General features: G+C 27.0%; 3 protein-coding genes across 7 annotated transcripts; 2 read left to right on the forward strand and 1 right to left on the reverse strand.

The window, feature by feature from the left end:
* The first annotated feature begins 137 nt into the window (after window positions 1-137).
* On the forward strand, window positions 138-1,452 carry LSm7 (U6 snRNA-associated Sm-like protein LSm7). Its single transcript, XM_011056474.2, has 4 exons — window positions 138-384; window positions 468-479; window positions 548-725; window positions 1,143-1,452. Exons 1-4 carry the CDS (start codon window positions 379-381, stop codon window positions 1,280-1,282), a joined length of 336 nt encoding a protein of 111 aa, XP_011054776.1. The 5' UTR covers window positions 138-378; the 3' UTR covers window positions 1,283-1,452.
* ChLD3 (Chitin and LDLR binding deacetylase 3) lies at window positions 1,356-8,881 on the reverse strand. Its single transcript, XM_011056475.2, has 10 exons — window positions 8,746-8,881; window positions 6,340-6,474; window positions 5,527-5,631; window positions 4,538-4,681; window positions 3,769-3,951; window positions 3,409-3,547; window positions 3,162-3,283; window positions 2,744-2,973; window positions 2,202-2,372; window positions 1,356-1,871 (listed from the first exon to the last, which is right to left on the reverse strand). The coding sequence occupies exons 1-10, from the start codon at window positions 8,792-8,794 to the stop codon at window positions 1,593-1,595; spliced, it is 1,557 nt and encodes a 518-aa protein (XP_011054777.1). The 5' UTR covers window positions 8,795-8,881; the 3' UTR covers window positions 1,356-1,592.
* Window positions 8,882-12,931: 4,050 nt separating this feature from the next.
* Window positions 12,932-17,572, forward strand: Scp1 (Sarcoplasmic calcium-binding protein 1). 5 transcript variants are annotated; one of them, XM_011056470.2, is made up of 5 exons: window positions 12,932-13,234; window positions 15,857-16,023; window positions 16,243-16,372; window positions 16,651-16,715; window positions 17,170-17,572. In XM_011056470.2, exons 1-5 carry the CDS (start codon window positions 13,171-13,173, stop codon window positions 17,296-17,298), a joined length of 555 nt encoding a protein of 184 aa, XP_011054772.1. In that variant the 5' UTR covers window positions 12,932-13,170; the 3' UTR covers window positions 17,299-17,572. The 5 variants fall into 5 exon arrangements, with proteins under 5 accessions (XP_011054772.1, XP_011054769.1, XP_011054770.1 ...); XM_011056467.2 differs by having other exon boundaries at window positions 12,945-13,234; window positions 16,651-16,754; XM_011056468.2 differs by lacking the exon at window positions 12,932-13,234 and adding an exon at window positions 14,051-14,290 and having other exon boundaries at window positions 16,651-16,754.
* The last annotated feature ends 1,731 nt before the right edge of the window (window positions 17,573-19,303 follow it).

Here is a 19,303-nt window from a genome sequence, read left to right on the forward strand (position 1 = left end):
TAAGACTAAAAGTTCCTATTAAGTTTTATATTAAGTAACAAATGTCATAAGAAATAATTGCGCATCCAATATAAGGTAGATTGCAGGTAAAAATAGTTTCAATTTACATCTCCCGCTAAAAGTATCAAAAATATCCTTGAAATCTCGATTCAAATTTATCGATTTTAAACGCGGGAAAAGTCGATAGTCGATTTATCAAATAATCGGTCGAGTGCGGGCCGACAATTCAGAATCTTCTGAATGATATGGAATGATTTATAAAACTGAATTTATTACGATTTTGTGTTATTGTTTATTCCGACGCGTTGTATAGCGTCGCATTTCTATTGACTCACAAAGGTTCGTTATTTCCGATTAAATTCTCGTATAACCGCAAAGATGTCTGTAAGTACGAAATTGCACAACTTCACTTTTCTATAACCTCATTTAAAACTTACCTCGAATTAATCTCATGGTTTTCTTTACAGGCGCCGAAACAGGTAAACTGTCACATGTGCTTAATACTGAATTTCTCATAAATCTTAGCATATTTTTCATATTTTTGTAGCAACAGAATGTTGAGCACAAAGAGAAGAAGAGGAAAGAAAGCATTCTTGATTTGTCGAAGTATCTCGAAAAGAATATAAGAGTAAAATTTGCCGGTGGCAGAGAAGCTGAAGGTATCCTTAAAGGTTATGATCCTTTACTCAACCTAGTACTTGACAACACAAAGGAATATCTTAGAGGTATGTGTAATGCTTAATAACAGTATTTCATTTAATTGATTACAAGAAGGATTATATAGGTTGTAGATTATAATCTTGTATGATTTTATGCTTCTACTTAATAATGCTTCTTTATGTATTTTGACAAAAGTATTAATAAATATATAATATAGTGTTTTCATATTAAACGGAGTACTTTTTAGGAGCTTATATATTTTATTTATTTTTTAATTATTATTTAAAAATGTAAAAAATGATTTTATATAAAAGTATCAATATCGCGTGTAAAGTAGTGAAATCTCTTTGTATTTACTATTGTTTATTTAAAAATATAATTGTACATTGCAATTATAATTATTTTCTTAATTGCAATTATATATCATATTTGATAAATTTTTAATATATATTGTAACCCAAACAATTCTTTTAATTATACAGATCCAGACGATCCGTACAAATTAAATCAAGACACTCGTATGCTGGGTTTGGTGGTGTGCAGAGGAACATCTGTAGTGCTTATCTGTCCTGTAGATGGCATGGAATCTATTCAGAATCCGTTCATACAACAAGAAGGATAAACTAAAAAGATCTTTATCAATATGTGTTACATCTTACAAAAGAAACTTATCTTAATCTTTATATTGATTACCATTTCTATTTTTTAAATAAAAATATAATTTATTTTGCATTATTAATTGAGGAAGTTTACATATACAGGAAATAAATGCCATTTTCTTACAAAGATAAACGTTTTTATATCTATAATATAATTAAATTTATAATAAATAATATGATTGCACATCTAAATAAGGTACTATGTGAATTCTTTATGATATACAAGCAATATATATAGAATAACAAGTTCTATATAAGTTGCTTCTATCATTTTTACTCAATTCCGAATTCGTTTCTTAACCATGGATATTGTTTTGGACATTCGAAGCATGTATGTAAATACCTATATGATTTAAGTACTTTACTAAGTAATTTGCAACTATTTGGCAAGTCACAAGCCATCTCGTATGGTTCAAAATGTCTCTTCGTGCATTGCCATGGTGTAAACTTCTCAATTTCATTCAGAGGTGTTGGTTTACGCATCCATTCCACTATCTGATGATTCGTAACGAAAAATACATCCTCCAATCGAAGTAGATCGTCGATGAATTTCTAATTAAATATAAAAATAAATTTTTACAGAAAAAAAATAAGATTAAATAGAAATAAAATTTATCAAATTAAGGAAATCTGTAAACGGAAGTTATAATAATTTTGAGTATATTGCAATTTTTTAGTTTTATGAATTTTTAAATTAATAAATTCATAGAAAATAATGTATACCATAAATACCAACAGTAGCTATTCTTTTAAAAATGTTGGAATAAATAACGGAAATAATATAGTAGATAATAAATATAATATAATTTCAAATAATTTCCTTTATGTTAGTTAATAATAATCATCATCGATTTTAATAGTAATGTTTAAAGTTTTACTTACATTAAATGCATAAAAATACATGGGATTTTGAAACCATGATGCATGAAAATGTAGCCCGAAAGGTGCACGATTGGTAAGATAATGTCTTTTAAAGTTCAGCATGAGTATCTTATAAATGTCTTCGCCAGATAAGTCAGAGGGGCATGAATCTACAGTACTGCACATATAATCCTGAACAAAAATGCAACAAATAATTCTATACAACAAAGACAAAAAAAAGAGATACAAAATAGAGACCATAATAATTGTCATGGACAAAAGTTCGAAAAAAATTATTCTATTTCAATTTTTTAGATCGCTTTCATTGTGAAATATAAATTAAACTTAATAGACAGATACTAGAATGAAAAGAAAATTAATCCATAAAATTAATTATAAGAACTTTTTAATTATTCGATCTTTCGCCATGTAAGAAGATTAAATTTTGTATTATTACTCATCACAATGTCCTACAATTAATAATCTGAGATAGAAATGGTCTCAGCTTTTTATTTTTGTTTGGTACTTATCAATCAATTTTCTCGGTTGCATGTGATTCATACATTTGTCAAAAATTGATTTAAAGGTAGTTCCCAGATATTTGGATAAGAACGAGTAGGACAAAGTTGACCTGCACGAACGCATGGATGCGGCGGCCTGTAATCAAGTGTATAGGGCCAAAAGGGTGGATCGGAGAAAGGTGCAACAATTGAGGAATCATAAACGTAGCCAAACTCAGACATCATCAGAAATTGTCGATTCCATCCGACCTGTAGAAAAGGTGCTCTTACCCCTACGACATACATACATTATTTTATAATAAATATTCAATTTTTTTAAACAAAATTACATTTCATTGACAAGATTCATGCGATATTTGTTACAATCAAATTATATAATTTAAGTTTATATTACACATGATAATGCATTCTATCAATAAACTTTCCAATATAATTTTAAAACTGAAAATAAGATTTCTACCTCTGATTTCTCCGATACGAACCGCTGCATATTTCTTGATGATGTTCGCTATTCCGACCATCTCGTCGAACCAATCTTCAATCGTCGCATTCTTCGACCACCATTCTTCCGGACCACGATGTCTAGTAAATAAATTGATTCATTTTTTAAAGCATCGTATTAAATTAAACGATTCTTTATATATAATGATTTTTTTATTACAGTTTTAGTTCTCCTTTTTTATATTTGAAATATAAAATATTCTTACGTGACAGAATGTGCGGCTATTTCGTGACCGGTGTTCCATAAATATTGCACATCTCTGTAATTCGTGTATTGATGACTAATATAGAAAGTACCTTTTATAGGGCAGCCATTAGGATTTTTTCTGTCATCCGTAAAAATTTCTGTAAATAATCATATAATAATTTTCGTATAATAATTTTCTGAGAAATCCTTAATATCATTGGGACAAAGAAAAAATTAGCATTAATATGTTAATGTAATTATTCACGAACAATTCTGCAATTGATTTAGGATACATTGTAGATTTATCCGATCTTTTAAATAAAAAAAAAATTATAAATTTGTTAATTCAATCGACGGCATTAATTTTTTATTAACTTACTTGAGTAAAGTTCAAAATTTTCTGCATTTACAGCGTCATTAAAAGTAATTGTTATCATTTGTGGAATTGCGTGTGCAGTGAGATTTCCTGGAATTCGAGTCCCTTCCTCAGAACACCAACAATTTGGTAATTGACATTTTTCTATGTCACAAATTGGTGCGGCATTTATATCATGTCGCATGTCTACAACAGATTAATATTTGTATTAACGATGTGCATTATAAATATTTTAGTTTCATAATATGATCAAAAAATAAAAGTGCCATTTTTCATATTTTCTAATTTTTAAACAAAAATATTTCAAAGATGCGAAATATTTTATGAAACAATGTAATTCGGGAAATTATATATATATATATATATATATATATATATATATATATATGAACTTTTTTCTTTCAATTGTTTTGTATTAATTTTAAATTTTCTAATTAATAAAATATCTGAATATTTAATTTTACCGTAATATCGAATGTTTATCGCAACAAAACTATCTATAAATGAAAAATATTCATCTCGAAGATTCTGCTCTAATTTGAGAAATTATAAAAAATTAAAGCTTTTTCAATCGTTTCGTATTAATTTTATATTTGAATATTTAATTTTATTGTAATATCGAGTTTTTATTGCAACAAAATTCTCTACAAGTAAAAAATTCATTGAAAAACCGGCTCGCTAAAATAATTTTCGGCACGCTCAGTAAGGAATTCTATTAGTACAAATATGAAGAGATTAATATATACGTTTGCGTATTGTTCGCATTTCTTACCACACCAGCCTTCATCGGAGCCATCGAGACAATCGACGCTCCCGTCGCAAAAATAAAGAGCAGGAAGACACGTGCCATCTCCGCAAGCCAAACTTTCCTCATCACATTCGCCATTCTTGAGTAATGGCTTTGCTGGTTGAGCATCTACGAGAAACTTTGAAAACTTCACATCACCATTCGGTATATATAAATTATATTCTTTCAAACAAATAAAAAAATTCGAATCAGACTTTAATAAATAAATCAACTTGTTAACAACTTGTTCTTAACAACTTGTATTGACTCTGAAAGGCTTTTTGTTATTTGTTATATTTCTTTAAACTACAAAAACATCATAAAGACTGTATGAATCTTTCCAAAAAGAGTTTTAATTTTACTAAAAAATTAAAACAAGAATTACGTATGTTCGTTGTGTATATTTTATTTGAAATAAAAGTTAAAACATTCATCAACTTTACATTCATTGGCTACAATAGTTATTTGCAGTAAATATTTAGATATATATATATATATATATATATATATATATATATAGATATATATATATATATATATATTACATAATTTAAAAATCTATTAACAACACGTGTGTTCCAAATTAGAACTAATGAAAGATTTAATTTGTCCAAAAACAAAGAAATGATTAACATTTGTCACTATTGTATGATTTTCCGGGTGAAAGTATTGCGTGTATAACATTCGATCGCTTTCTTAAGAGTAGAAATCGGCATAAAGTTTGCCGATATTTATTTGTAGTCGCAGGGTTTGTCAACCTTTCGTTTGCATGTTTCAGAATATATATATATATATACAGGGTTGGCCATATTCGACGGAAAGATGTTTTTTTTTCAATCATGGGAAACGTCGTTACTCGATCTAACATCTCTGTCAAAAGTTACAGTGTTTGCCAGATCTTTCCGTCGAATATGGCCAACCCTGTATATATATATAATATACATATATAGATTTAACATAAATCTAAAATATACCTGAAGTTATGTCGCAATTATTGACATTTGTCTTGAAATCACAAATCTGCCTGGAAACATCGAAAAGAAGTCCTTGCGAGCATTTGAATTCAAATACTTCATTATCTGAAATATTATTTAACATATGTAAATTAAATTTTCTCTAAATTTCATATTATATAGAATTGTTATGATAAATCACTAAAAATAATAAAAATACAATAAATAATATAAGTAATAGGAATAATTATCAATAATAAGATATTTTTTAGCATAAAAACAATTTTGAAAATATTCACGTAAAAGAACAAGTGTAATAACAAAGAATATAATATGTATCCCTTACAGCACAGACCTCCAGAGGATGTCCTTAGAACATCCGTGTGTCCTTCGAATATTCTAACGACATCTCCAGGATGTATCCCGGATGAAGTGTGCTATTAGGGATATATTTTTACATGTGAAACATTCTTTAATATTATATAACTGTATTCGTAATTACAAATATTGTTTTCATAAGTCTTTTATCAAAAATACATATATAAAAAATAAAACTTAATTCAAATACTTATCTTCACAATGAATAATGACAGTAATACTCTTTTCTTTGTACATTAAGAACGTTTTGATTTTGCAATTTTTATGTAAACTCGCACAGAAATATAAGATCAGATATCTCAAAACATTTTATTATGTCCTTTAAATTTATTTATCGGTGAAATTAATTTGTAAAAGCACAATCATTTTCCCTTATTCTGATTCTAGACAAATAATTAAAAAAAACTTAATTGATAGTTTAAATGAATTTTCTTTTTTTATATGATCTGTAATTACCTAAGCAGAGAAAATATTTAGCACATTCTGTAGGTGACCAGATGCTATGCGATGGTGCCTTAGGATTACGATAGAACTTGTTGTCGTCTATACAAGGAACTTCTCCGGATTTTCCTTTCTCCGCCATGATATTCGCTGAAAAGATTACGATGTAGAGGTATAGTCATGTGACCCACATTTTCCTTGTTTTCAGATTATAAAAAAATCAATAAGTCCTTTTTGTACAAATTAATTATAAGTAATAACAAAATTATTACAAAGTGCGCGAACTTTCACTCAAAGTACTTTATCAGCGTATATGTACGCATGCGCGAAATTAATCATACAGCTAAAAAAGTATCAATCGCGAAATTAGTTTATTTTTAGTAATAATTTTATTACGACAATATATATAACTTATCGTTTAATTATTTGTAACCTATAGTTTATATTCTTTGGAGTTTCTTTTAGCAAGTTTCTTTAGCAGTTAAAAATATAATTTTTCTTTTTGGCAACAATTAAAGATATAGTTTTTCTTTTTTTCTTAAATAAAGATCTTAACTTTTAGTAGATTTTTAAATTAAATATTTTAAAATAAAATAAAATCGAGATTAAAAATAAAAATCATCGCTTTAAGAAATAATTATTTTGAGATTTTTAAACTGGAAGCAAAAAATTCTGTAATTAAAAGAAATCTTGCAATACTGCAGGAAAAATAAGTTTATGAAAAAAGTATTTACTTTTTTAATAAAATGAATAAAAAAAAGATCATTTTTAAGAAGACTGATATTTCTTTCTTTTATCACAGATCGAAACGATTTCAATGTCTCACGATTATGAGATTATCTTGAGACGTACTGTACTTTCACGTTCCGTTTGGTTGTTCAGAAATGGATATCTGTAGCGTGTGATGTACTACACTTGTTCGAAGAGAAATCTCATGCGATTAGCGCCATCGTTTTCACCCGAATGCAAAAACAGAAATAAAACTTGTGGCACATTGCAGTATCATTGTTCAAAGCAAAATTCCAAATCTATTAATTTATCTCTTATTTTTGTTCCGTTATGTTTTACTTTGTAAATATAGCTTTATTGATATAATTTTATACGTTATCATTTTTTAATAAATAAGAGTAAAACTTTTTTGGAGATAAAATGAAATATTTCAACTATTTATTCTTTAGCAATAATTTAGATAATGTGCACGTTGTAAGATATCTAAAAAATGTCTTTTAGATATCTTATGCAACATGTATGTTATCTAGTAATACTCTCTTATTAAAAAAAAAAGCAATTTTTTAAATTAAATAAGAATATTACTGTTAAAAACTATTTTATGTTCTAACTTAATCATGTAATAATTTCCTTTTTTATACAGAAATACATTACATTATTTTTTATCCCACTGACATAAATAAAAAAAAGGAGTTTAGTTATTTTTGCCCGCTCTCTCTCTCTCTCTCTCTCTCTCTCTCTCTCTCTCTCTCTCTCTTTCTCTCTCTCTCTCTCTCATCACTCTCTCTTATTCAAAAGTTCTAAACGTTCTAAATCTAAGTGTTTACTTTACGTTCTTTAAATAAAACATTTTCACATATATCTTTTTACACTTTGCTTTTTTAATTTTATCCTAAAATTACGTATATCAAGTAAATTAATTATGCACAAATTCTGACTGTAATGTATTAATTTATAATAATTAAATTATAAAAGTTATAATTATCCGAAATTTAAATCCAATATTTAAATCAATGAGTTTACTAAACTTAATAAATTTAGATTATTTTGTAAGAGTTATTTAGTCTCATGTTATGTAAATAATAACAAAATAAATAGCTTTTATTTTTCCATAATATCGACAATTGAACATAAATCGATTATATTACATAACATTAATTTATTACATATTATAATAATATATGTAATAGTAAAATAATGTTTTTTAAATTCTTGCTGTTATCTAAAGCTATACATGTCACAAGATTAACAAAATTTAATTGCTTGAGTAAAAGAATGGATATAATTAAAAGATTATGCTATTTGAATGGCACTTATCGAAATAATGAGCTAAAACAATTTTTAATAGATTTAACATTTTTTATAACATTTTATAAAAATATATAAGTTTGCTTCAATAAGATTTACGCAGCATTTCAAAGAAATCTATAAGAATATATAAAATGTGTTTGTTTTCAATGTTAGAGGATGAAAGTTATTCCTTTCATAAAGTTTTATTTATTAATATTTATTTAAACAGTAGGATGTAATACACTATAGTTAATGAATTAGAAGTGGAACACTTTTATATTACGCTAATTCTAAATGCAACGCTTTCGAGACTTTGATTGACGTTTAATAAACAGGTTGGCGCTTGATTTGACGTAGAAAAAGATTTGCACTCACGAACACTTCTAAAATTGCGAAACTCACCGGAAACGGCGAGTAACGTGATCAGCACAAAACGAAGTCCCAGCCACATGTTGATTTCTTGTGCGTGGATTTATAGTATTTTGTATCGGCTCCACGCGCGACAGCTCGCACTTTCAAACTGACGGCTGCCTACGAAAGCATGCCTTATATGACGAGTACCTGCTTCATCGCGCTTAATCGGATGCGGATCTCTTCCAGACTATTTTCACTCGTCTCTAATGAGTATAACAACCGCAATATAATAATTTCGGACACCATATGAATGTTAGATCATTTTTCAATGAATTCGAAATCAATTCGATAAAAATATAGAGTCATCATTTATCGCCGGGTTTTTAGTATTTACTTTAAGCAAAATAACAAGTTATAATAGGGTCAAAATGACATTAAAATAAATCGTGATTGATTGAAAACTTTTAATAATTATTTTGGAGTTATTTTAACTTCATATATATGTATCAGAAACGAAAATGTCAAAACAGGAATCATTTTTTAATAAAAAATCATTTTTTAAGGAATCCTTATTTTTCACAATCACTTATTATTAAAAAACGATTCCTATTTTGACATTTTCATTTTTGATCGAGAAAACGTTGTCGTATATATATTTGTAGAATAATAAATTTAACGTCAATTAATTGACTTTATTTGAAATTATAATGCTAGAATGTGGAAATTTAAATAACGTAAATTTAAATAAGAAATTTAAATAATATGGAAATTTAAGATACACCGTATGAATTGAATCATCTAAAATTTTCATTTGTTTATTAATGATTAAATAAATAAATTACTTTAAAATCAAAATATCTACTGCAAAAAAATAGAATAGAAAATTAATTATTAAGTTTCATATTGTATAAACTATAAACAATCCTGGCATTAAAAATAAGTTGACGTCAAAATGATGACAAAATACGCTTGTTACAAAATACCAGGGAGTGTACACAAAAATTTTATAAAATATTATGTTAATATATTTTAATATATGTAAGATTTTTTATTAAATAGAAATTTAATAGGATCAAATTATTATTTATAAGGCAATAAAAATTTTTATTTGCCTATTATATTTGTAATTTATAATATGTAATATTTAAGATAATTAATAAAATGTTCGTAAAAATTTATTTTTTAACGTTCATGTTTATAATGCACAAAGTAAAAAGAAAATTAATTTTCCGAGAATGAATAATTGGAATGCAGTGTTGGACATAGTTAATTGTTGTATTTATAAATTATTGAGCAACCATTTGGACTCAGCTTTCAAATATTTGGAAAAATTTCAAAAAAAATATCAACCGTTAACTAACTGAATCTCGAAATTAAGTTTAACGGATTCTTCAATGTAAAAGTAATAGTTAATTACCTATAAAATTTGCCCGGAGAATTAGATTAAGAACCGGTACAACGGTATATTAGTCGTATCAATTAACTTCCTTTTTTTTCTTTTCTTGTATACCTAATATAAATGTAATTTTTGAACAAGTAGAGATGCATGTAGGTAAGTATATAAGTGTAAGTCGAGTAAAATATGATTTTTCTTTTGGAGATTTCAGTTTAATTTATTATTATTATATTTTATTATTATTATACTTTATTTATTAGTATTATATTGATAAAATTTTATTAAAACTTTTTTTTCATGTGTCAAAAATTCGAAAAATATCCTTTTATTCTTTAAATGAATTTTTATTTGAAATGATTTTTATTTATATTTACAAGAAATGTGCATAAAAAATATTTTCCAAAAAATATTAATCTATTTTCAAACAAATATAATGTTAAAAAAATATTATCAATTGTTTAATTTAAAATACATAACCGTAATGAAAAATTAAACATTATTTGAAAGCTTTCCGAAAAATATCGAGATTTATGACACGTAAACAGTATGAATATTCTATAATTGATTGCGAGCTGATCATGGAGATAGTGATCGTAATTTCCATCTGGTGTTTATAAAAGAGAAATGTTTTACATGATTTTCTCATCGCGTGTACAAATTTTAGACAAAGATCGAATTAAATCATGCGGCATTGAGACATCTCCGAAAAGCGATGATGTACTCGCACCAATGAATTATCTCTCCGCAAGATAAATCGCGCATTTATCACTCTTGCGTTTACATAGTTGGAAGCGAATATCTGGCCGACTACTTTAATTATTACCGGATAGGCTATTTGCCAAATAACCGCATAATTGCGAAGAGTCTATAGTGACATTTAACTTGGCAATAATTTGCCGTGTAAGTTATAATCTAAAAGTATATCTTAGAAGCAGTATATATACATATCTAACGGATTATCTCAATCACATCTATGCATCACAATTATAAAGGATGAAAATTTGTCTTCGTAAATTTCAGTGATTAGTGACAATCATACAAGCATGCACTTTCCGATGAGCATAAAATAAATCTTTTATTAGCGAAAATTTTAGATACATATTTAATCTTTAATAAAAAAGTGCAGAAATTTCTGAATCTTTAGGAGAACGTAAACAAATAACAATTTATTATATTGTTTTATATTAATTTATAAAAACAATATCTCTTCGATAAAAATTTCATAGTGTCAATTAAGGCTTTTGGAATATTATGCAAGTATACATATAATCTTTACGATTTGTGCAAATCGAGTTTTAATTATGTAAATAGATAATAAAACTTTACATTTTTATTATCTAATAACATCGACGAATGCAAATGAAGTGTATGCTAGTTATGAAAATATAATTTCGAATGATAAAAGTGAAGACAACATTAAGTTTTCGTAAAATCTATTTAAATTTGAATAAAAAAATGACTTAAAATTATTTATACGATTTGCAATTGTCTTCTTACCATATGTAGTTCAAAATTATGAAAAAAATCCACTATATACTTTTCTCCTTTTATGCGTGATCGTTATTACTATATTATCTATGCAGGTAATGAAGTGAGACAAGAATGAAAACTAAGACAACACATTTGTGCATTCTATATAAAATTGTTGTCTTGCCAGAATTACTTCACTTTCCTAGCTTACGACTATACCATCAATCATTCTTGAAGATCTTAGCAAATTAAATCATGATTGAAGCATATGTACATACATAATCTAAAGAATGCTTTTGTTTGAGAGATTATCTGAGGAATTTCTAAAAAAAGCAAATTAGAATTTCTTTTGTAATAAATCTAAATTGTACAAGTATTATTGTAATGTATCATGTATTTGAAGAAATATGTTGAAATAAAGAATCCATTAAAACTAAATAATAGAATCCGAATAGAAACGCATTAATACCTGAATTTGTAATTTAAAATTCAATTTACCCGGTCTATATTATACTTATTATACTTGTTAGATAGCAGACTTTTAATACTATCTCTAAAAAAAATTTTTAGAGTGCATCTTACTCTACTGAAGAGTGAAATCTTTTTTTTAAGACTGACTCAATTTTCACTCTTTTCAGTCAGATTCCATTCCAAAGAATTTAGAAAGTAATAAAAACATAATCATTACATATATTGGATCATAATGTAAAATATATAATATTTGTTTCTGAACTGAAGATGCTGTTAAAACAATCATTAAGAGTGTGATCGAGTTGCCGCTACGAATACTTCGAAGTATTTTTGATTGGTCAATAATAAATTGGTCATTAATAAAATTCTTTCTTCCAATTGGTTAATCAAATGCTTCGGAGCATTCGTAGTGGCAACTTGACCACACTTTGAAATGCACAAATGCTTCCAATTCTGACATGTGAGCTTATTTACGCGCTATCGACAACAAAGAGTGTGGTCACGCGTATCTTGTGACGATTCACCGTGTCTACCGAGGACAGACCATGTACGAAAATACATTTACCTAGAGCAAGAAGATAAATCGAGGTGGCAGCGAAAGATAGTCGTTGCTTCGTTGACCTCCGTTCAAATTAGAATAATGTCGCGAAGTGAACAGTGGCTGGCAGAATGTGAGAAATTTTCCCAAAAACATATCAAAATATAAAGTTACCAATCTCTATTGTTACATTAATCGATAAATTTCTATTTAAAATGTATCATTATTTAAATAATTCGTTGTTGAAATAATAATCTTTTGTTCAATTTTTTGTTCATTACAAACAGCGAATACATAGTATTTTTCTTCTCTTTATCTTTAAATTTCACTTTTGTTCACGTATTTATTTCTTATCTTTTTCGCAAATGTCTTATTGTACAGTATTTTGTCTCTTGGATCTCGAGGTTGTCTCATCTCGGAAATAATTGCCAAGCATCGAGTAGAACGTATGTCTCTTCATAGCATGTCACACATCCGACATAGCACAACGAAAGTTCTCGGTCGAGTCTGATTTCAGCGGGGCTTCAGTTAAATTCGGATCCCTTTTGATCTGTAGCTTATTTAGAATTTAGGTTTGCGACGGTCAACAAGAACTAGAATGGGGGAAATAGAACGGCTTCAAATATTTCGCGACTTATATGATGCAAATGAGAGAAGCATAGGTAATAGTTATAATTTTTCCTCTTATATGATTGGAGAATATTGTTAGAAGACTCAACAATAAATAAATAATTTTCAAAAGAGTTGAGAGAGAGTAAAGAATAAACTGTTATTGATTCTTCTAATTAAATTGTATTAAAACTATATTTCTGCATGTTTATCGCGCGATTACATCGAGAATTAATTATGAAAAAAAATTGTATCCATAAAATTATATACTTTATTATATAAGTGACGTTAAGAAGTAAAGAAGTAAAGAAACAAAGTGCGCAAGAAAGCGCAAGTGTGAACACTATATATTAACAATGCGAACGGAAACTGGTCATTAATCGATCTTTTAAATCAAAGAATTTATTATTATAGTTATTAGTTTCAGCGACTCTTTCTTTTCACATTTAAAATAAAAGAGATAGATATATACAATTTAATAAGAATAATAGCAGTGAGTAATAATTGCATTTGTTAATAAATTGGGCAGATCTTATTTGTGACTATTAAAAGTGCATAAGATATTATATTATAAACAAATTAGTGCGTAGTACTCAAATAATGTTTAAATAGACGAGAGCGCTTTTATGAAGAAATGGGTAGTCTCAGCAGAGCAGCTGAGATGAATGAACTTGAGGTTCTATAGGAAACAAGTTTGATGGATATAAATATAACATATATGATATAAATTTCATCGCCGCGACGTTGTTATCATTGTTATTATCGTCTGCACCATCAATGCTATGACCACTGTTTGAGTTCCGGTCTCGTATAGCGTTTCACGGCCTTTGTACCCTCCGCTCAGAGGGGATAGCCTAAGTTTAGACCCGGCAAGACTCTGGCCGAGTTCAGTGTAAAACCACCATCCTCGAGAATCAATTTCTTCGCGTCGGACGTGCTTTCCGCGTGCAAGTTTCGTTGCGTACGTTTTGACCGGCGAGAAAGCTCGTCGTACGCGGTTCGGAAGAACAAAGAATTTTACATCTCGTGAAGGAAACTATAGAGAGAGATTATCGCGATGGCATACAGCTGGGATAATCGCGTTAATTTCGTAGTGAAATTTCTGTATGGTTAGTAGATGCGGTGGATATTGCAAGGGTGGTCGAGGTAGTTTCAAGCAGAGGAGGACAACAATTAGAAAGACAATGTGATTATATGAAGAGGCAGCGCATAAACGCTACGAAATTACGAAATATCGAAAATTGGAAGTAAATAGTGACTCCTTATGCAAAAACAAATAAAAGTGTAAAATAGATAAATTTCTTTCATATATAAAGCTTTGTTTTATAAGACAAAATTATAAAATTTGTAATAAAAAGTAAATGAATATTTTTTATTTTATTAATTAATGAAATATCTCCTCTGTGTAAATACATATTGCATCGTGCAGCAAATGCATCCCCTTGCATTGTCTTACATATCTCGTGTGTCCCTCTTGTGTGTGTGTGTGTGTGTGTGTGTGTGTGTGTGTGTGTGTGTGTAAATTTCGTGGCATGGTAATTGATATAGTAATATAATATGTATATAAGAGGTATCTCGCAATAAGTGTTAAATAAACATAAGATAATAACCACGCTAAAAAAGAAAATGTAAAATATGATTTTTTTGTTATTTTTTTAATATGAAATGTAACGATATAATTGAAAGAAAAATATCTTTCTTTTTCAAAATATTTTAAGTAGTAGAAATATATGTGATTTTTTAATACAAATTTGATTGTCTTATATATTTAGTTATTTATTATTAATATACATATATTTCTTTATACAGAATGACAAAAAGAATTATTATTATATAAAAGAAGATTATGTGACTTTTATATATAAAAAAGTGCAATAATACATTTTATATAAAAAGATACTCATCAATTGATTATTTTAATTATTTTATGTATAAAAGTTATCAAAAACATTTTACTGAATATTCTATGCAAAATGTTTTATATTTTATATAATTTATATATATAATATATATTAATGTATATTATATTAGGTGTTGGAATTAATTCGTAGCGTTTTTAATGAAAGAATGTTATTTATTTCACATGAGCATTAAAAAATACATTAATGAAAGTACTTCCCATCACTTGTAAAACGCTACGAATTAATTCCAACACCTAATATATAATGTATAATATATGTATACAAAAAGTATACAAAATTTTTTTGTATGTACAAAAAATACATATTTTTCGATAACTTATCCAAATAATTTTGTATACAAAGTAATTAAAAAAATTGATTTAACAAAAAAATTATATCATATTAAGTTAATTAAAAATTCTAAAATTTAAAATAATCTTTAAAAGAATGACATCTTTAAAAGAATGATCGTCAAAACAATGACAAACAGTAACATAATGTTGTAATTTTATACTTAATAATGTAATTGTTAAGTATAACATTTTATATTATATTTATATTGTTGAGTGTATAACATTGATATTGTGTTAGTTGGTGTTCTTACTGAGATAGGAACATATAAGCAATTTAAACAAGAAAAAATTGACTATAAATTAATCAGATCATATTCAACAGTACAAATATAATAAGATAAAAATGGAACACTTCTGTTTGTAAAAAAAATCTAACAGTTTAAAATAAGTGCCCTTAGAAGAACATCTTGTATAACTACAGATATTGATAACAACGGATATTTGGACAAGCATGATTTCGAGTGCATGGCATTAAGAATGACGATCATCGAAGGCAAAGGCGAGTTTAATTACAGTCGATACCAAGAAAATCTTCATATCATGCTCTCTTTATGGGATGAAATAGCTGATCTGGCAGATTTTGATAAGGTATATCACTATTGTGAAAAATATTATCTAAAATTCAAATCTGGAACTCATTATATTACACGATAAGCGTTTAATTAAAATTATTTTCCAAATTTTGATTCATATAATTGTTGGTATATGTATAATAGAGAATAAAATATATTTAATGAAGAATAAAAAAATTTAATTTTTTATAATATATTAAAATAAAGATTATCACTTATATTATTCCTTTTCTAGAACGACGTTGTAACGACAGAAGAATTTAAAAAGGCTATGCAAAGTAGCTGTGTTGGTCGTTCTTATAACGATTTTCCTCAAGCTATGAAGATGTTCATTGATAGTCACTTCAAAATACTTGACATAAATGGTACTGTACAATATTTACAAACATAGGGAAAACATTGGCCGATATTCATAGTCCATTCTCAAGACAGTTTTAAAATATGCTAAAAAATCTTAAAATATGCGAATAATAGTTCTGTAATTGGTCTTTAAATATAAAACATGGATCATATATGTATACCGACCATTGTGTAGAATAGTATTGTAATTAATAAATCATAATTTCTTTCTATAAAATTAGATCAATAAAAGAAATTGTTAATCGAAATTATTATATGAAATAATTTATAATGTCTGTTCCAGAGGACGGCGTAATTGGAGCTGAAGAATTTCGATATGATTGTGCTTCAAGGATTGCTGTGGATAATGTAGACATCCTTGATAAAGCTTATCAAAGTCTTTTAAACGTAAATGACTATTTAATAGAGAATGAAAATTCCATCAAACTCCTTTTTTTACATTCTCTTAAATTTTTATAAATAAATCAATTTCTGTTACATTAAAAAACTAATACTATAAAGTGATAATTTATATTCACTGGGAGGCAATTTTTTAAATGTATTAAATCAAGTACATTCCAATAAAAGATATGTGATTTTTTATTTTATTAGAAATAAAAAATACGCAATAATAACAAATTACGCTACTATAATTGTTATTTCATTAAAATACTTATTTTATCTCCATTCCGTGCAATTGTTCAAAATTCAATAAAATTCTGAAAGATTCAATATAATCGTATCCTTTTTCATGAGATGTGCACATATTAATTAAAAATTAAAAGAACGATTGTTTTAAAGTAGTACTTCATTATGTTAACAGGATGATGACAGAAGACGCGGTGGATTGAACTTATCACGTTATCAAGAATTATATGCGCAATTTCTCGGTAATCCTGACGACAATTGTCCAGCAATCTATCTCTTTGGGCCAATAGGACAAGAGTCATAACTGAAATACTCGTCGAAGCGATGTCAATCTTTATTATAAAAAATTACCTTTTTAAAAAAAAAAGATTCGAGCTTCAAGTGGCACAGAAAAAAGGCTTCAAATGTACACGCTTCTCGAAAAATAATTGTTATGCACAATTTAAAAAACCCAAGTGAGATGTATCTCCTATTCAAGGGTCTTCTTATTTCAATTCAAGCGGCAGTATTTTTAAATTTCATAAAAAAAATTATATCATAAAATTGTGCCAATTAAAATAAATTTTATTTACATTGTATGACCTAATTTAATTTAATCCAAATAATGTATGTATATTTTCGAATTTTCACTCAAAGATAATTTTATTTCAATCAAAGTCGTAGTATCTTTTGTTTTAATAATTTTATCTAAACGTCAAAAATATATGTATAATGTAAAAAAACTTGGTTAAAGTATAGAATAGTTACTTTTAATATAACGATTTGTGCGTATGTATATAATGTATATAAACATATTTTACTCTGTCAACGCCAAGTTTTTTATGTTAAATATTTTTGATATTTGAGTTGCAACAAAAAGACACTACTGTCTGAATTAAAATAAAATTATTTTTAAGTGGAAATTTGAAAATAGATCTTATATCTTTTTTAAGTTATTAAAAAATTTTGTATATATAATATAAACAATTTGTATATAACAACGCTTTACTTAACACTGATTCCCATTCGTCTAATTTATTATTGGTTTATTTTTTAATTAATTTTTATTTTTTACATTTACTCCTAGCGTCCACAAATTTTTAACCGATACTGTATATGCGAGTGTAAGAACAATACGAAAATATTAATTGCCACACACAGACAGTACAGATTCCCTGAAATTAAACAAAATAATATAATGCACTTAATTATATTGTACAAACAGGAGAAAATTTATTTATATTTATGTGACAACACAGTACGCTTTGTATGCTATTTGAGATGCTTCTCTTACAATTAGTTTTCTTTCCTTCTTTTTTCGTCATTACAATTTAATTTGACGTTTATATTTTTTCATTTTTTTCACAATACTTGTTATATCAAAGCTATGATATGCATTTTGTTCATATACATGGTACAGTATAAATTGAAGATCATTTATTTAGTAACTTCTCAAATGGACCAGTACGGTATATATTAAATTTAACGAAAGGTATCACTTCATACGTATATCAAACACACGCATATGTCTGCCAATATAGTAAATTTGTACATTTTACGACATATATTTATGTATATGATTTGTAACATTTAATGATTTAACGCAGCCTCTCTTTTTTCATATCTTATACATTTATCTGCACGCAAGTACATATATCGCAATAACAACGTGAGAAATATTAACAACTTTGTATCTAGCGAGTTCCTTTCTTTCATAATGGTACAGACTGCTTGACAAGTAGTATAAAAGTTACACTTGATATAAAACGTTCAAATCCGTAAAAGATTCTTTCAATCGAGAAGCACATTAAAGAATTATATTATTAGTAATTTATCTGCTAATTCTTGTTATGTATATTATACACAAACAAGAGACACTATTGCAAAATTGTTACATATATCGAGCGAAAGCGTCGTATTTTAGATATAGAGAACTTACAGCCACAAGCGCACTAGTAAATAAAGTTGGCAAATCTACCCCGCACTGGGAATCTAGCAATTGAATGTAATATTCCTATTCTCTTCCACATTCAACGAAAACCTTACTATTCTAAATATTTGGCTAAATCATAATAAATTTACGATTAATCAATCAGTGATCAAATTTCTTTGGAATAATAGAATATATTTGTTTCAACTTAATGTGAGATTGTGAAGTTTATCAAAGAAAAATATACTTGAATATATATTTTACGATTCTCTCAAGTAGTTTTAATTACAAATATAATACAATAAGCAAATTTTAAACCAATTGATTACTAGGATTAATAACAACATACATATTTTGTTCCTTTGAAGTTTTTGCTTACTAAGGATCACACAAAATCACA

This window comes from Acromyrmex echinatior, chromosome 3, assembly GCF_024713525.1.
Source record: "Acromyrmex echinatior isolate Ae372 chromosome 3, ASM2471352v2, whole genome shotgun sequence".
In the NCBI taxonomy this organism is placed as follows: Eukaryota; Metazoa; Arthropoda; class Insecta; order Hymenoptera; family Formicidae; genus Acromyrmex; species Acromyrmex echinatior.